General features: G+C 36.3%; 1 protein-coding gene across 1 annotated transcript in view; it reads right to left on the minus strand.

The window, feature by feature from the left end:
- LRRC49 (leucine rich repeat containing 49) overlaps positions 1 to 19,505 on the minus strand; it is a 54,596-nt gene that overhangs the window by 33,911 nt on the left and 1,180 nt on the right. The window contains exons 2-8 of the mRNA XM_009885780.1: positions 18,936 to 18,998; positions 18,308 to 18,395; positions 17,499 to 17,696; positions 15,693 to 15,792; positions 14,492 to 14,695; positions 12,793 to 12,859; positions 2,866 to 3,009 (exon numbers count right to left, since the gene is read on the minus strand). Of these exons, the coding sequence (XP_009884082.1) occupies positions 2,866 to 3,009; positions 12,793 to 12,859; positions 14,492 to 14,695; positions 15,693 to 15,792; positions 17,499 to 17,696; positions 18,308 to 18,395; positions 18,936 to 18,998 (864 nt within the window). The remainder of the gene's footprint in view (positions 1 to 2,865; positions 3,010 to 12,792; positions 12,860 to 14,491; positions 14,696 to 15,692; positions 15,793 to 17,498; positions 17,697 to 18,307; positions 18,396 to 18,935; positions 18,999 to 19,505) is intronic.

Genomic DNA, 19,505 nt, shown 5'->3' on the forward strand with positions numbered 1-19,505 from the left:
CAAAGCCTCCAGCTACTTCTGTTTTGATACAAAGCTATATAGAGCAGTGGACACACAGGGCAGTTCTTTTGTGACAAGATGGTAACACCTACACCACTGCCTCAAGTCTAAGATCAAGCTGCAGATGACAAAACTCAAAATTCTAAGCTTTTAATACCTCAAAGCAATCAAGCAGGTCCATGTTTCAAACAAAAATACAGCTTATCCTCCAAACAGTGGACCCTAATTCACAACTGGATGGAAAGTAAATAGACAATCCATCATTCACAGTATGTATAGATGTGTGCTTTTAATGCCATACAAGACCCTTCGTAATAATTTATTCTCTCTGTTCGCTATTCTTCAGAATAATCAGACTTCTTGAAGACACTTCAAGATCATAAGATACGATTCTGCTATAAACCAAGCCTCAGGATTGCCTTTTTAAATCCTACCACTGTGGACAAACTACAGTTTATTCTTACAAAAATAACTGCTTCTGGATTCAAGGAGTTCCAGTCTCTAACGAACACCTCAAAGACAAAAAATGGTCCCAAAATTGCTAATCTAAGGCCAGTGGATTGCAAGAGATTATTAAATGTTTAATTGCCCACACAAACTATAATCTGGTTAGATAACTTTAATTATTCAATACAGTTAACTGCAATGGGTATGGAGTTCAGTATGGAACCTCATTTTGTTTGACTAACGGGAATATCATCTTTCCTACATAAGAATAATACACTTATGGGGGGGAGGGGAAGGTGAAAAATAAGGAAGGTTCACAAAAAGTGTACTGAAAGAGAAAGTTAATTAAATTATATTGATTTTATTTCATGATTTTGGGAGGGCAAACTTTTTTAAATTGAAGTTAGATTCTTTCATTTAAAGAAATAATCAAGTTGAAAAAGCTTGATTCATAATGATAGTGTTGTCATTATAGCTAACTAAAACACACTCCAAAAACTAAAGTAAAACACAGAAACCAAAGTATTTTACTGAACTTAGAGTGAAAATTTTGCAGTTAGGTGCTGCATCATAACTATATCATGATTAAAATGACACCCTACCCCCGCACAGTCAGCCATAAGAAAATCTAAACTTCATCTTAAAGGAAAGAAATATAAACACCTTCCCTCAACCACTCAAGTATTCCAGGAATAATGTAACAGTATCTTGGATATTCTTTCCATAAAGTGATATATTTGTTTTTATGTTTTTGGATTTTCAGTAATACCATATTGCAGCAGATTCTGAATTTCAATAGAAAAGTAGTGCAGACTTCATATTTTCAGGGTTTCTCCTCAAAAACTTAAGTAAAGAAATACATGTAAGTTGTTGTGCATAGAGAAAGAGACAACACCTATCACTAAAGTAAGAAAAAGGTTTTATTTTAGGTAAGAGATATTTACTTTAGGTTTCAGACAATATGACATGTCCAAGACTTGAATTCATACGATTTAAGAGCCCTTCTCTAGAGAAGCCACACTAATACAGGCCAGGATGCTGTTGGCCATCTTGGCCACCTGGGCACACCGCTGGCTCATATTCAGCCCGCGTTCCACCAACAGCTCCAGGTCCTTCTCCACCAGGCAGCTTTCCAGCCACTCTGCCCCAAGCCTGTAGCGCTGCATGGGGTTGTTGTGACCCAAGTGCAGGACCTGGAACTTGGACTTGTTGAACCTCATACCATTGGCCTCAGCCATCGATCCAGCCCGTCCAGATCCCTCTGCAGAGCCTTCCTACCCCCAAGCAGGTCTACACTCCCACCTAACTTTGTGTCCTCTGCAAACTTACTGAGCGTGCACTCGATCCCCTAGTCCAGGTCATTGATAAAGACATTAAACAGAACCGGCCTCAGCACTAAGCCCTGGGGAACACCACTTGTGACCAGGTGCCAACTGGATTTCACTCTATTAACCACCACTCTTTGGGCCCAGCCCTCCAGCCATTTTTTTTACTCAGCGAAGAGCGCACCTGTCCAAGCCATAAGCAGCCAGTTTCTCCAGGAGAATGCTGTGGGAAACAGTGTTGAAGGCTTTGATAAAGTCCAGGTAAACAACATCCACAGCCTTTCCCTCATCCACCAAGTGGATCGCCTTGTCACAGAAGATCAAGTTTGCCAGCTCCTGTGCCTTCAAGACTTCCTTCTTGAAGGATATCCAGCCTTCCTAGACTCCTTTGCCCTTCAGGACTGCCTCCCAAGGAGCACTGTCAACGACACTTCTGAAAAGACCAAAGCCCACCCTCTGGAAGTCCAAGGCAGCAGTTCTGCTGACCTCCTTCCTTGCTTCTCCTATCTAGGGATTTCACGATCCCTATGCCCAAGACAGCCTCCAACGGTCACTACCCCCACAAGTCCTTCTCTGTTCATAAACAACAGGTCCAGCAGGGCATCCTCCCTAGTACTGTAACAGAGTAAGAAATGAGCAGAATTTTCTTATTTTTGAAATGTAAAAACAATTCATACATGGTTAAGCAGCAGAAATTCGAGAAAGGAAAGGCTCAGCAGCAATAGGAGACCAAAAACTAAAGGAATTACAAGAAAAATACAGCTACTTAAGTCAACTTACTGTATTATTTTAAAAAGCATTTGTTTAAATAATCTACTTGCCATACCTGAACTACAAGTCATAAACTGCAAAGTTAACAGCTTTATTTTTTAGAACGTAAAAACATACGATGCTGGGTTAAAGCTTCAACTGGGAATTCTGCTTTTAAGATCAACACTTATTTTCTCTGCATTTGGCTCAGAAATATTCATAAGGAGATGAAATTTAAGATGATCTGAAATGCTGATACAGTTTAAACAAGTTACAGTAATAGTGCATTTTATTAAAAATAAAGAAAAAAGAAAAGAGAAAAAGAAAAAGTTTTGTTCCTTACTATAGCAGAGACTTGATTATGACGAAGGTTGAGCTCTGTGAGAGAATCCAGTCCATTAAGATTTTCTACAATGGTTAGTAGGTTTCTGGCAAGGTTTAACACCCTCAGTTCACTCAAATGACTGATGTTTTCTATTTTAGTAATCTGTGAAAGAGGTATAATTATAAACGTGCATATTATGTTTTATACAGATACACAACAGATATATATAGCATATACTTTTTTTAGAAAGTATACATGAACAATCAACTTATTACAATAATGTGCTGCTCGTGTATTTTTCTAAACCATGACAATCATGTCATAAATTGGTGATAACAAGCTACAGTCTGCTAGAGATTAAGTACTAGTCTGCATTTCACTAATATCTGTCTAGTCATACTGCAGTAAAATCAGTCAACACTTACTTCCATACCATCAGAAATTAGGTTATTTCAGATGTGCTGCTCTGTAGCAGCAACCTCAAAAACACTGTAAAACTGAGGTAACACTGCTGATACCATGGTATGCCAAAATGGGGAAGTTTTGTGTATGGTTGATCCTTAATGTGTCTGCAAAGCACTCAAACACACATCCGAATCTCCTGGTACATATCCTACAAGAATATGCGGCATCGTATCTCCCTACCATCGCAGAACTCTGTGCCAATTTCCCTCCGTGCCTCTTAAAAAGCCAGTAGCAGCATTCACGGCTCTATCTACAGGAGCTTCACAGACAGACTTTCCAGCAGGTCATGAGGACAGGAACCTGCTGTGAGTCTGGGGCAAGGAGCAGCCACAGCCCTCTGGAGAAGAAAGCAATTATTCTGGAATGGGAACTTGTAAGGAAGTTTTACAAGCAGGTAATTGCTGGAATCAGTAAGACACACTCAAAAGACACAGACACTGCTGTTTGTATTTCTTAGAGTGATCCACTCAAGGATCTCTATCCAGATATTTATTTCTCATAGGAGTCTGCAATCTGTCCTCCAGCATCTATCCAGAAATTTACGCAGGACTTGCACACAGCAACGTATGTTGAGAAGCTTAAGCATTGCCACTGCACAGGAGGCTATTCCTATCATATTCTTACTGAAACACGTGCTATACAGCAGAAAGAAGGCAGCAGGTTATCCTGCGGAAAAGACTTCAGCCTTCCACAACATGTGGCAGTGCATCCAAGGATACAGTGCACAAAGGTACTAACAAGTATAATGAATTCCCTTTCAATTAGAACGATCATCTGCTGGCCCACTGCAAGCCCCCTTCAACACCTTCTACTCAGGCACGCTATTCCTCCCCAAAGCTCACAACAGCAATGAGATGCAGACAAGCAGGATAGCAACTGGTGTCACACACCTTCCCAGTGGTAATGAACTTTTGGATGCTTTAGACCAATACAAATCTAGCCCTGCCAATTTCCAGAAAGCATCTAGCAACTCCTGGAATGGGAGAAGAGGTAAGGTAGCTGTTATTTAACAGTTCGCAAACACATAACACTGTTGGTAATTTTCACATATATACATGTGTGTCTACACACACACATATATACGTCTATATTTATAAGACTATGAAATATCACTTGAATGTGCTGCTATAAAAAGTATTTCAGCAATTTTCCATTAAAAAGCATGTAAAAGTAGATAGCAAAACCAAAATTAAGGAACACCTTAAACCAACCTTTGTTTCAACTGCTAATGAAACTATTATGCATCTTCCATTTATTTGTATTATATGCAGAAAACAAAAATTATCAGGATACAAAAGTATTACAGCAAAAGGAACAGAAAATACCACCATTTGGAACAATATATTTAGACAGAAAGACTTGTAAAAGCAAAGCCAAGAGCAGATGGTTAGCATGAAGCGCACAGACCTCTGCAGATGTCTGCTTAGCTAGAATTACAGCATGCCACAGTGCAGAATATTAAACCTGGCATTTTACTGCTATCGCAAAGATAATGATTTCATCAGTAATGTATAGAGATACTCCCCAGCACTTTTCTAAGTTTTAAGATTACCGGATTTTCTGTTTCAATTATTCATGCATGCATCAAGATACACCACCTTTTAGTACATACTATTAGGCACGGATTAGATAACAAGCCATCTTTTGGAGGATTCAAATAATATTTCTTTTACTAAAAAGAAATTATATCTATGACTAATTTCTACTAATTATAAATAAAGAAGGATTATTATTAACTATTTTTAGTTCCTTTTTCAAATACATAAGTGAAAGACTTTACTTGTAAACATTGTAGAAAAACACTACTCTATTTTCTTGCTAACTTAGCTATGAAATAGATTTGTTTCAGAAAAGATTGTTATGCACCAGATAATCACTCATCGATAATTAAACTGCACAAAAGTTGCATCTTTTAACACACATTTCTGAGATTATAGAAAAGAAGTCCAGGCCTGAAAAATCAAGTTGCAATTTTTTTTCCCCCTTTTACTTATATCCTTGAACTTTTGGCAGGGAAAATTATTCTCTGAATTAAACAGAACACAAAAAATAACTATAATGACTTTTCAAAATTTAATGTGTTATAGAGTAAATTTGATTCTAAATAAAGTTAGAATGAAATTCAAGTTCAACTTGACTCAATGTTAGTACATCAGTTCACTAAAAGACAAAGTCCATTTCAACCCTATCTAAAATAAAAAGGTTTTCAATAGATTTATATGTAACATATACCATTTATGCTATTTACCTTGATAGCAAAGATCAAGCCAACAATCAGCGTTCTCTCCAGAGAATATTCAGAGTGCTTGGAAGCACACTATTTAGAAATTAAATGTTTAGTTCAAAATTAAATGCAAGTTGTAGTGCATTAAATATACCATGCACATAATCATGTGCAAGGTCTCTGAAATATATAGTATTATTATATGTCCATATTCGTGTGTCAATAACCATAGAAACAGAGTCTCTACATAAAAATTTTAATTAATGTTACAGAGACGCTGTATTTTCTTACAGATTTTTACAGGGCAGTATTAAAATCAAGAACCTTACTAAATCATGTAGGAAAATGGGCAAAAAGTAGTAATATGACAAGGGAATTCACATTTTGTCCTTTTTGTAAAGTCGAGTGCAATAATTCACTAGGCCTTACATTAATTTTTTTAAACTTTCTTTTGGATATTTGTTATATGAAGGGATTTTCTTTAAGTACTAATGCATTTAAAAATCTTGATTTGTAAAAAAAACCAAAAAAAAACCAAAAAAAAACCCAACCAACAAAAAAACCCAAACACAAACACACCACCACCAAAAACCAAAACCAACCAGAAATCATACAAGGTTTATCATTAAGCATTGTGGAATACTATACCCCAATGTTTTAAAGCACATCTAGTTCCCAGTACATTTCTCACTCGGGTGGGAGAAGTCTCAAATTTCAGACCAAATCATGTTATCCAAAAAACCCAGCACTCAAATAAAACAAAATATTTTCCCAAAAGTGAAGAATGAAATTTTCCTCCTTCTGTTTTTCCTCACCTCCAACCTCTTGGAAACATTCCAGTCTTAGAAGTTTCACAATCTGCATTCCATCTATGGGACTGCTTTACACCCCAAGGGAGAGGGAGGGAAGGACAAAGACTAAAACAGCAATCTAGCTTCCCTCATAACTGCTACTACTCCGTGAACATTAATGAAAATAAATAATTTCTAGCTAGGCTATAGCACTATTTTTGAAAAATAAGATTGATAAAATTGATATTCTGGCTATATCCTATTTCAGTCTTTATATTCTGCATCTGTTGAGAGTGACTGCTGAGATTTCTTACCTTATGCAGAAATACTGCATGTAATGAAAGAGTTGTTAGTCTAATGCATTTCAAATACTTTTAATATAACTTGTACACAAGATTTAGTTGTTCAATGATCCTCTGGGATCACAGTTAACATGCAAGAGATGCTGCACATTATTAACAATAGCTTTGAACACCAAAAAATTTAAAATTTTTGCAAGCACCTTAGAATATTCCTGTAGTGAATTAAACTCCTGAAGCAAGAACTATTTGGTCAGATATTATGTAATGGATATTATACATAAGATATTTTAGTATTTTACTGTAAATATGTCCTACAGCGTACATAAACCATAAAGGGAAAAATAGTAGTTGCAAGAATAATACTTTTTCTTGCCAGATATGTGAGCATGTTCAATGTCCTCAGAAAGAGTTGTGGAATATCACATTCACCAAAGAGTCAATCTGGTCAAATGACTTGCCAAAATGCATCAGAACGATTTACAGGATTTACTGGATTTTGCTGTAAACTGCTACATTAAATTTTATGGGGTTTATTTAATGACATTAGAGAAGCCAAACCATGAAAACAAAGACTGTAGAAAAAACTCTGTTCTGTATCATAACTCAGAAGTAGTAATACTACTGTAGCAATTTATATTACATAGTATATTGCAGTAATAATATTATTGTTGCCAGGCAATACCATTTAAATGGTAGCATTTTACTTATATGACTCTTCTCATCTACTGGAGTCTAACAAACATGTCAAACCACCTTCTGGAATTGTCTGTCTGAGCACAGGGGAAAGCTGGTGATATCAGAATCACTGAATGCAAGTTAACTCGTATCTCAAACTGTACGCAAGCAGCAAATATTCAGCTAATCCCCTACCATGATGAAGACTGCTCACCAGATAGTAAAGACCGTTCTGTTAAGGGGAAACTACAAAAAAAAAATATTAAAAATAATTACATGTCCTCATCTTCTATTAACTAAGACATGGCAACTTCAAAAGGCAAAACCGCTGTTAAAACAGAGCTGCTATATATATTAATACAAAGAATAAAAAAAAGCTGTAAAACAGATTACTGTTCTGATACATATATAAATATGAACCACAGAGGATGACTCTATAACATAAACAGATAAATCAACAAGTTTGAAGAAAATTCAACTCTCCCATTTCAACAAATAATTCGCCAAAATACTCCATAAAGCGACCTGTGATCAACCTTTACTCTCAAGCAGTAACAGAATGGATGAATAGAAGCAATCAGTGCAAACTGCACAGAAAGTGCTCTAAAGACCAACAGATTCAATGCATAATTTCATCAAATGTGTGGATTTATAAACATTAAAACCACAGGAACACTCCTATCCTAACCCCAAACACAAAGCGCCATTCAAGGATTACTGTAGTAGGATGTTGATTCAGCGCGCTACAGCTCAAGGAACTGCCACATTCATCCAACAAAGAGGTTTTTCATAGCTTTACAGGGGACATTTTTCCAATAAAGAATTGTCACCGTACTAGCATCCTCAGAATGGCTCTTCTTCTCTACTACTCTTTTCTTCTTCTATTTCTGAAAAGGGAAAATAGGAAAAGAAAAGATAGTGAATTTAATCTAAAGTAACGCTAAGCACAGAATCCAAGCATCAGTTTTGGTCAGAAGGGACCTCTGGAGACCATCCTTTCCAACCCTCCTGCTCAAAGTCGGGTCAACTACAGCAGGCTCCCCAGGACCACGTCCAGTCAGGCCTAGACCACCTCCAGGGATGGAGATTCTACCACCTGTCTGGGCAACCTTCTCCAGCGTTCAGCCACCCTGACAATAACATCTTTCTTAAGTTTGAACAAGTTTCCCTGTACTTCAGGAATTTCAATGTTTCTTCTCTTTTTGCTGGACACCACTGAGATGAGTCTGGCTCCACATTATTTAGGCCCTCCCATCAGCTATTTATGTATGTCGATAAGAACTCCCTTAGGCTTCTCTTCTTCAGGCAAAGCAAATCTCGGCTCTCGGCCTCTCCTCATACGAGGGATGCTCCAGTCCCTTCATCAATCACCTTTGTGCCTCTGCTGCTCATTCCCTTAAGTTCATGTCTGTTTTGCACTGGTGAACCCAAAGAATCACCTGCCACAACCCGCTGGCAACACCCTTCCCCCTTCCTAATGCAGCCCAGGATGCTGTTGGCCTTCTTTGCCATACAGGCACACTGCTGGCACACGGCCAGACTGTTGTCCACCAGAGCCCCCACATCCTTTACTACAAAGCTGATTTTCAGATGGTAAGCACCCAGTCCGTACTGCTGCGGGGTGTTATTCCTCCCTAAGTGCAGGACACTGCATTTCCCTTTCTTGAATTTCATAAGACTCCTCTCAGCCCGTTTCTCCAGCCTGTCAAGATCCCATTGAATGGCAGCACAACCACCTTACGTATCAAGCTCTCCTTCCAATTTCCTGCATTGTTAACATCATCAATGAAGGTATTGAAAAGTATGGACCTAGTATCAACCTCTAGGGAACAACAACAGTGACTGGCCTCTAGCTAGGCTGTGTGTCACTGATCACAACCCTTTGAGCCTGACAGTCCAGCCAGTTTAGATTTCACCTCACTGTCCATCTATCTAGTCCAAATTTAATTTAAATTTGTCTATAAAGATGTAAGGGAGACAGTGTCAAATACCTTCCTAAATTCAAGATAAAAAATATCCATTGCACTCTACTCATCCACTGCGCTTGTCATGTTGCTGTAAAACACCATTTCCTGCATAAATTCACGGTGACTACTCCTGGTTGCTTTCTTGCTGTAATATGTTTGGAAATGGGTTCCAGCACTACTTGTTCCATGACTCTCCCAGGGATTGAGGTGAGACTGTCACGTTCCATAACATCTGACATATGCTCATTTATATGTCATCCCTGTTTTAATCCAATTACAGTCTATGCAACAACTTGCTCACTGACAGCATTCAGGCAAAGCTTACACACAAGTTTTAGTTTATCAGTAGCTTTCTTGAAAGAATCTACTATTTCTTCCTGGGTAGATGCCCCTTGTGGTATCAAAACCCCTCTACTAAGCCTCTTCCTGGTATCAAAACCCCTTCCACTAACTTAACTACAATGACAGGTTTTGTAATAAAGATACAAATGTTTTCTTCAAAAAGGCAAAAACATCCTTTTTAAATTAATACAATCAGAAAATAAATGCAAAACCAAGCGTGCAAATCTCAGTAGTACCTTTAACAGTATGAACTTTGTATTGTGGCCCAAGAATATCACATTAAGAAAATCCTGAAGATATTCCTGGCAACAAGATATAGATGATACCACAATGACAGCCGTCTTTTCTAGAAAACAGTCTTAAAGTTTTGTGCTTGGCCTGCCTCAGTGCCAGTCCAGTCTAAACCACAGCAGTGCTGGATCAAGATTATCTGTTTCCCACATACACAGCATTAAATAATTTCTCACATCTGTAAGAAACACAACTTTGAATGCAAAATGAAAACAAAAGTACCGTAAAAATATCTGTAAGCATAAGAAATAGAGTATGACTGAAAAGACGGTAACATTAAGTAACCTATACAGTCTGTTTCACAGTTACTAGAAGTGAGCAATGGAAAATGATGCCCAGAGGAAATCTCATATTCACATAGCACATACAGATATTCATACTATACTGGCAGTCAATGACCCTTTTGTACACTTAAAATGAATTACATTTTTCCATAACTATAAGAAAATAAGATATAAGTTATGGACACCACAAAAGTGCCTTTACAACTTCTACTTGAAATAAGAACCATCCTGATAAAGGAAAATTGCCGCCCATCACTGGTTCCAAATTGTAAAACTGACTACATTTGTTGTAAATTTTGACTCTCCTGTGAGAACTAGGTGCAAGATAACGCCACAAGCAACCTAAGAAAACAGATTCATTTTTTTTCCATTATGACTGACAATCAGGATATTCTGTTTCTGCATTCTTGATTCTAATTGATCTGTACCAAATTAAAGAAAAAAAAATAATGTATATGTTAGAGACAGGACACTATATCAACAGAAGAATGATCAGAATCCACAATTTTGAACTATATACTAACAATTCATTTTTAATTCTACTGATCTATTGTTTAAGTTGCTCTGTTCTGCAATATTAGAACATAAATTTTGAAACTGAAGTCTGTTCTTGAGAAATTCACCATGTGGAAGAAATACTGCTTAAGATAGACTAGAAGGCTGCCATAAATAATGATCCCACAACACAGAGCCCCCTTTTTCATTATTAAATAAGCAAACAACAACAAAACTCCTCTTCCTGAGACTTCAAAACAAGACACTGGTACAGTTTAAGCTGATAGGTCTCAAACTCTGTATTTCTTCCCTTCTTCATTTCTTCCCTTATGCCTTCAAAAAATAACTAATAACATGTATGGCAGATTGGTGTTTTAAATTTTTAATTCCTCAAAGACAGGAAAAAAAGAATGTTAACAAGAAAACCTGCATATCTTTAAAATGGAAAGGAGCAGAAAGATAATTTATTAATCTAAGAGAAGTTCATAGCCTTTACTTGGTCTTCCCATGAAAAATACACTCAACCTATAAAAAAAAAAAATGCAGAAAATTAATTTAATTTCCTAGCATTCGTGCCCTTCACATGCACATTTATGATTAAAACTTTCTGAAAAACAAAAGCACTTATTATGCTCCAGAGATTTACTATTTAACTCCTGATGCAAGACAATTTGTTACATTCTCTGGACCAAAGCAGGCCTATTATAATGAAGCTGATCTAGCAGCAGCCAATTGGGCACTATGCCCAAAACTCCTAATAAAGTTCTAGTTTGTGTAAACAGAGTCGTACAGACATTGCAAGGGGGGGGACCAACCAAAAATCTTATCTACTTCACAATCATTTGCAAGAGTTGTGCATGACCTATATTTCATTTGATTCCTCCACTTGTGCTACATAAGTGTGCTGACTGGCATAGCTGCATATCTACTCTACAAGAATTTTTATAAAAAAATATAAGAACACCCTCAAACTTAGAACAGCAATAAAAAAAGGATTAGAACTACACAAACACTTACCCATCTCCAAACACAGACACTCTAAGGCTCCGAGGGCAATGTCACTACCTATTCCTATACTGCCTCGGTACAACCATGCATGCTATTGGACTAATGTTATTCAAAGAAGCCACAAACTTATCGCATCACATAAAACAACAACTCATTATAGTGCTAGCTTGTCCTTTTCTTTTCATCTTTTTCTAAAAAAAAAAAGAAAAAAGCATTCCCATTCCCCACTGTTAAGCAATTGTGTAATAAAGAACACATGCACACACACAGAGAAATTGGTAAGACGTCAAAACTGACAGAACAGGAATCCAGAAAATTCACACATTGGTCTTACACAGTCACAATAACCATATGATGTTTTAAACAGCTCAATTATGGAATATTATGTATCATATGAGTTTACAGCTCCATTATAGAACATTTTGCATCACATGTGTTTTAAATTTTACAAAAGACTACTAGACCCAGCTTGCCCTTAATACTCCATGCTGTTTATGACATACCCATGAAATAAAATCTTCCTCTTATATGTACTACAGCTAAAACTTTATGCACCACTTGAAATAGAAATGCCTGTTTAGTCTCAAATTGGGGAAATGGAATAGACATTAAGCGACTTAAATTCATTCAGAAGCATGAATCAATTGAAAGCGTGGATCCATTCTACTTTTTCCTGTACAAATTTAAGTCGTCTTCAGATATGTAAGGGATCTTGTTTTTAAGATCGCCAATAGTAGAAAAAAGACAACAATCAATGGAACTTTAAATTCTTCCACGACTTCTAAGACTGTGTTACTTTAACACGGCCACAACTACTTATGCTAGATTACTATTCTGTAGGTGTGAGTGCTATTTTACTCAGTTGACTCAGCATTTTAATCACTGTAACTTTCCAGAAGTACAATGCTGAAAATACAAGACACTTGATACTGAGATTCAATATAACACCATACCACCTTTTATTAATTTACTGATTTCTGTGACCTCAAAAGTTGTAAAATTTGCTACCAGCTCCCTTTCAAAAAGCAAGTTTGGTAAATGACACAGGAAATGCATGATGTCTACACAAGAAATGTAAATGATCAAATTATTGTACTGTACCTGATTTCCATGAAGATCTAAAACATCAAGATTTTTTAGGTTCTCCAGATTTGAGATCTTCTTTATTCTGAAGGATTTAAATTATGATCTAAATTATTTTTCACGTTAGATAAAAAGTATCTTTCATTTTCCAGCTAGTACAAAACTTCGCCATTTGTTCCTGCCTACCAAGAGTAACAGAAGAATAATGAAGTTCTGAACCATAAAAAAAAATAAAAGCGATAAAGAAGTGAATAAATATGCCTTAGACTATCACCTTCCTTTCTGACTGTCAATAATGCAATAGTGGCAGTATGCACATGGCTCTTCTAGGAAGATGAAAAGGGAAGGAATACTCGCACCACTAGAAAACAAACTCAACAACCAACCTATGCAGACACCTAAATGATAAAAAAAACCCCAACATTATTACTGGCAAACAGCTAGCTCCAAACAAGTTTAAAGAAAGACTGTAGTGACACAGACTTTTGAGTTTGTTAGAAGCACACAGAATAAATAAAAAAAAAACAAAACAAAAAACTGAAAGCCACCAAGTCCTTTTTAGACAATATAGATCTCTAGATTTGGCAATATTTCTTCTCCCCCTGTACAACTTCACTGCCCTAGAACTTTTCTGTCCATTTTTCTCAGATTCCAAACATAGGTTATTCTATACTCAACAGCATCATCTACTGGCTGATAATATTAAACACCATGTGTATTTTGCATTTGCTTTGAGAATAACCAAAGATCACATATAGATCAAGCTGAAAACAAGTTGTCTGCAATTGTGCCTGACTTGTAATCATTTATGTCTTGTCCTAACTACCTCCAAACCATACTTCTACATAAACAAACTATATAGCACTCAATGTAATGACAATTTGGAAAATAATTCCTTAAAGCACCTTCAAATTATCACTCCCATGCCCCAAGTTTTGATATAAATAGAATTAATTTCTACAGGTAAAATTTTTAATATAAAAGCTATAAACTCTAGTAACATACTGCACTATTTAAAGTTGTCGGTTTTGAACAGAGGCTGAATTAGGAGCTACCTTCTTTATAATCTGCACATAACTGAAGTTTGTTTACCAGTTCCTCCTCTACTGAATATAAATAAAATAAGGAAACTGAACAAAACCAGACCACAACCCTTATGTGTGTGAGCAATTCCACAGATACTTCTATTAAATTATTAGAATTAAAGGCTACTGGATTTGAACTGTCTTTTTAGAAAGTACTACAACTAGCAAGTTTTACCTCCCAACAGAACATAATCTATAAATAAGCAATAAAATCCACAATTCATCTGCCTGATTTTTTCCCAGCTAAATACATCAGACAGAAATACTTTTCAAACTTTATAAAGAATCAATGAACACTTTACGTGATGTGAAGAGATTCCACCTGTCACACAAACCCAAGAACACATATTTAATAGCCAGTCAGACAGAAGATTAGATGCAAACACATAAAATACTTCAGAACTGTTGCTAAAATTTACATAAGAAAGGAAGTTTCTGAAGAACATTACTAGCAAAAACTGTGTACTTCCTCAGTGGGATCCTTAACACTTAGCTAGTGTTAGTGACCAGCTCACTGGTCTCACAGCTAACATCACTATCTGAAAACTCTGTAAATAACAGAAACAGTGATAGATCACAGTTGTTACACCATAAAGAAGCAAGGCGCTTTAAATTAATTTTATTATTTTCACCTGTTCTTTCCCAACAAAAGCACTCTTAGGGATCTAAGAGTTGAAAGCCCACTTATTTCTTCTATCTGATTATCATATAAATCTAAGAAAACAAGATGTTGCAGATTAGAAATATTTTGGATCCGGGTTATAAAGTTATGTTGGAAATTCAAAAGGCGAAGATGATCTTCCCCATCGATAACTGGGCACACTGTCAGTTTTTGCCTGGAAGGAAAAGAAACAAAACAAAAAACAAATGTAAGTAACAAATTGGTTACTCACCCACTCTAATTGAACTGAGGAAACAATATTGTCTTGATTATGGTAATATTAAGGTAATTAGGTTTGCTAATTAAAACTCTGTAAATAAGGGAGAAACTCCTTACTATAAAAAAAAAAATAGTTAGCATAAAAATATAGCACAACTGCTTCTAAAATTCTCTGAAAGCCTGTCCTCTCAATCAGAGCTTTGCTGGTTACATGGAAACTACATGGAAGTTCCATGTTGTGACGACATTTAAATTTAAACAGACGCCACCTGACAATTTTTTATTTTTTTTCCATTAGATACCACATAAGCAGCCTGTTTAGATCAGAATTTGAAGTGTTCTATGTCTATGAAATTTTTCTTTGGTTTATAGAACTTTACATTTGAAAGATAAATACATGAAATACGTGCTACAGTAAAAGATATAGGACATGAAAGTGGTTATTCTTACTTTAGGATTATTCTAGAAGGAGTCCTACTGACCTGACAAAACTTTTTGGACTACATGAACCTTACCCCCACCAAAAAAAAAAAACAAAAACCAATTAAATATCTATCAGATAGTGCACTTTTTTGCATCCTGGTTAAAGGGGGGGGGAGGGGGTGGATAAAAAAGGCCATTCTACAACCAATGCGTCAGATTAGAACTAATGGAGATATAGCCTCTTTCTATAGATTACTTGGATGACCTTGCATTTGACTCTTATGCTAGCTCTTTAGTTTACAATGAAAAGCCCCAACTGCCTAGATGACTGCTGTATGGATATATTCATCACAAGATCACTCATACAGAATTTCTCTGTGGGAACGGTTCTCCTCTCAAAAACCCACACACATAAAAACCATCAAAACCAAACCTACCACTCACACCGTAGACCAGAGGCATTAGCAGGATACTCATCACTTTAGACCATCAGACAAGCTATAGTGTGCGTGCTCTATAACCCTTCTCACCTTTCCAGGGTAAGTCTATCAGAGTTCAGGATTTTTTCCTCAGCAGTACGTTGCAATACAGGAAATGTTATTGATGAGCTGCTCCCAAAGTTTGTGCTATCTGTCAGAAAATCATACAGAGAATATATGAGCTACTACTTTGTAAAATCATTTCATTAACCTCAGATAATAAAAGATTTTTTTCTTATGAAAAGTTGTTACATGTACATGAAAGTGCATTTTGCCTCCATTCAGTACTTTGAGTTATCAGTTTTCTTTCCTGCCATTTTTTGTTTACAACTGCATCTCTCTTCATGCTCTTTCCAAAGTACATCCATTTGTTTCCTTTCTGAAAGATTTTTAACAACAATTTCTTGTATACAGATATTTTGTAGATGCTTTTGTTTTGATTAGAATTACCCAATGATGTTTTAAGGTAAGGTTGTAGAATTGTTTAACAATTTCAGTATCTGAACTTAAAGACATACTCTAACTTAAGACAAATTTAAAGACACAGATCAAGTAGATGTTGATAGAACTAGAGACTAAAGCACCAAAACATTGAAACAGTCCTACTGTTTCACAAACAAATGCAAAGTCACTTAAAAGTAAATGCATGCAATACCTAGTCAGTGGTATTATATTTCACTCCATTATCAAGAAAGAAACAGGCAGCCATCTAACACATATTTATAAAGCTATCCATCTTTACCCATTTTGTTAATATAACGGGGGAGGGGGAGGATGACTAACAATACAATCAAGAAATGTTTTCTGTGAACTTTGGCTTATTTGGAAAACGATCCACTGAAAAATATTCATTAAAAATAGATCATAGAATTACAGAATCATTTAGATTGGAAAAGCCCTTTAAGATCATCGAGTCTAACCACAAACATCATTGTGCACACATACTACCACAAAAATATAGGCTCAACTTCTACATGTTTGCCCCCCCTTTTTTTTTTCTTCAAATAAATCAAATATGTTAACACTAAATCTTCAATAAACAAAGATTAATTGCTTTACCACAGTGAGTTCACTGTTGTCTAGAATATGCCATTAGAAGACATACCTATACAAGTAAAAGAATTTGTTGTGCAATTTAGAATCTTTTCAGTGCTACTCTCTAACATTTTATCACTAGCTACTCTAACAAACCAGCCTAACAACCAACATTCTCTATGTATCCTTCAAAGTGGAAAAAAAAAAATCATCCAGTCCAAAAATAATCAATTAACATTGTTGCAAATATCTTAAATTACTTGTGTCTCAGATTTTTAGGCCAATAAACAGAGGACCAGGAACCTAAAAATCAGTCTGAAACAGACATGATGGCAGTACAGTGACTTTTTTCTCCTAATGTCATCCTCCTAAAGACATGTGTGAAAGATCCCACTGGCACAGGCTGCCCAGAGAGGTTGTGGAGTCTCCCACTCTGGAGACATTCAAAACCCACCCGGACGCTGTCCTGTGCAACCTGTTGTAGGTGACCCTGCTATGGCAGGGGGTTGGACTAGATGATCTCCAGAGGTCCCTTCCAACCCCGAACATTCTGTGATTTGTTAAAGAAAGGTATATAAAAAGCCTATATTTAAATGCCTATATTATATTTTGGAAAATATTTCTAGTGGTTTCTTGACAACGATCCATTAACCTCTCTTAATACCTGAAGGGAACAGCAGCAAAACTTGCTATTCAGTCATACATTCTGACAGCCAGAAGCAGCACATCTTACAGTTCATAACTTTCCAATACGACACCCAGTTAAAAAAACAAAACAAAACAAACCCCAAGAGACTAACAAGAGAAGTTTTCAACTGTTACCTGAAGCATGTGAACTAACACTGTGGCTACTTTGTCGAGATCTGAATTTTGTAGGTGTGTGAATAGAAGACTCACCAAATCCTGATAAAGAACCTGTATTCTGCTTCAACTCCAAACCAGAAAGTTCTGTCAGACTGGATGGTACTGGAAGATATATCTGCTTATTACGCACCAAAGGACTTAATACTCTTTGGTCTCCTGCATGGGGAACAAAACCAAACTGCAGATTTAAATTTACTCCATAAGAAGTTGCATAAGATCCCTAAAAATTGACCCATTCCGAACAGCTGTTGGTCTTTATTTTTTACCAGAATGAATTAAAAATTGCGATCACTGTTTCTTCACCACAGTTAGCAGTAATATCACCAAATATCTTGCTTTTCAAAGACAAAAGCACACAAGCACAATAGGAGAACTAGCTCTTCATATCAGGGTTCCAAATTAGAAACAAATTTTGTCTAAATAGATTAAAATGTTAAGCATCCAATAAAGTGTTACAGTAGAGAATTGTGTGACCTTTGAGGGAATGCAGGGCATTTGATAGATTGTGGCTTTGTAGGCAAAAGAAAGGATGCTCTTCCACGGACAGAACAAAGGGCAAAAAGCAATGAAAAAAAGACATCTGTACCAGGCAGTAGAAAGATAGCAGGTTCAGAACATGATGCAGCCATAATTATACTGAATTACAGTACCCAATTAGGAAAAGCTGTCACTCTTACATATTCTAATCATAATACAGTCTTTCTTTACTGTTCAGTTAATAAGAAGAGATACAAAAGACAAACAAACCAAACCCAGTTGAATATCACCTTGCCTTCCTGAATAGTTTTTTTCCAGATCATGCTGCAGAAGCCTATTGTGGAAAGAAGACTGTTCTTTATTTATCCGGAATTCAAACTGTAACACAATAATTAAAATAAATGTTAAGGTCTTCAAATGCACAGACAAACACAACCTTAGTAACAACTACAGGTCTTGGGAAACTCTGCAAATGTTTTAAAAAAATTAAATAATTGCTCCAACAAAAAGTATTCATTCAATTAAGATACTACGACTGAAAAGTTTCAGTGTTGGAAACCAAAATTAAAATATGGAAGTTAGCAGCACATTCATCTGCAGTTGACTAAATAAAGAAAAAAACCCCACCCTCTAGGGAGTTCTACAATTACAGGAGGAAGAGAGGTACAGATGGAAGCATAAGAAATATATATGTATATTAAGTGTATGCCAGGCTACAGCACATCCCTGTGTTTTTACTTTATGTATCTTTAATATGATGAAATAAATTACTGAAATACTGTCAGATACATCAAATATTATATTAAAAGGCAACACACTACTACTGAAAAGGCAATTCATATCTGAAAGCATACAAATTTGACCGTACCGTAAAACTTCATTAATGAACATAATTATTAAAGAAAAGGTAATAATTACTGGTTTGCTCTTATCTGTTATCGATGAGGTCTGGATAAGCAGCTGAAGACCACAGTTATTGACCTGCAAATTGGAAGAAAAAGAAATGGAATCTTAAATTATTTCAAAAACACATATCAATGCAAAACGTTGAATGCAACTTTTTTTTTTAAAAACAACAAAGGTATTTTCAACAGCAAAATCCGACAAGAAAGAAACTACGTTCCAAAACTACTGTGAAGAATATGTCACAGCACTAAGCAATGCTGAATAATTTTTAGCTTTAAAAAAAGCTAAAGGCGGTTTTAGCTTTAAAAATAGACTGAAAGTGTGACTTCCACGGCGATGTACTCCTCACTGTGAAGAAAACAAGCGTTTACATTTAAATATGATACATTTTTTTTTAAGGCAGAACGTGTGGGTCATTTAACTGGATTTACATGACAAAACGTATCACCTACCTGCTAAATAATCAAAACGTTTGACAGAAACATTTAACCCGAGGGCTCACATAGCCACTTCCCAGCAATCAACGGGAGGGAGACAGACGCCGGGAGGGACTCCCCTCAGCCCGGTCACGGCGCGAAGCCC

The sequence above is a fragment of the Charadrius vociferus genome, unplaced genomic scaffold, assembly GCF_000708025.1.
Source record: "Charadrius vociferus isolate BGI_N301 unplaced genomic scaffold, ASM70802v2 scaffold325, whole genome shotgun sequence".
Taxonomy (NCBI): domain Eukaryota; kingdom Metazoa; phylum Chordata; class Aves; order Charadriiformes; family Charadriidae; genus Charadrius; species Charadrius vociferus.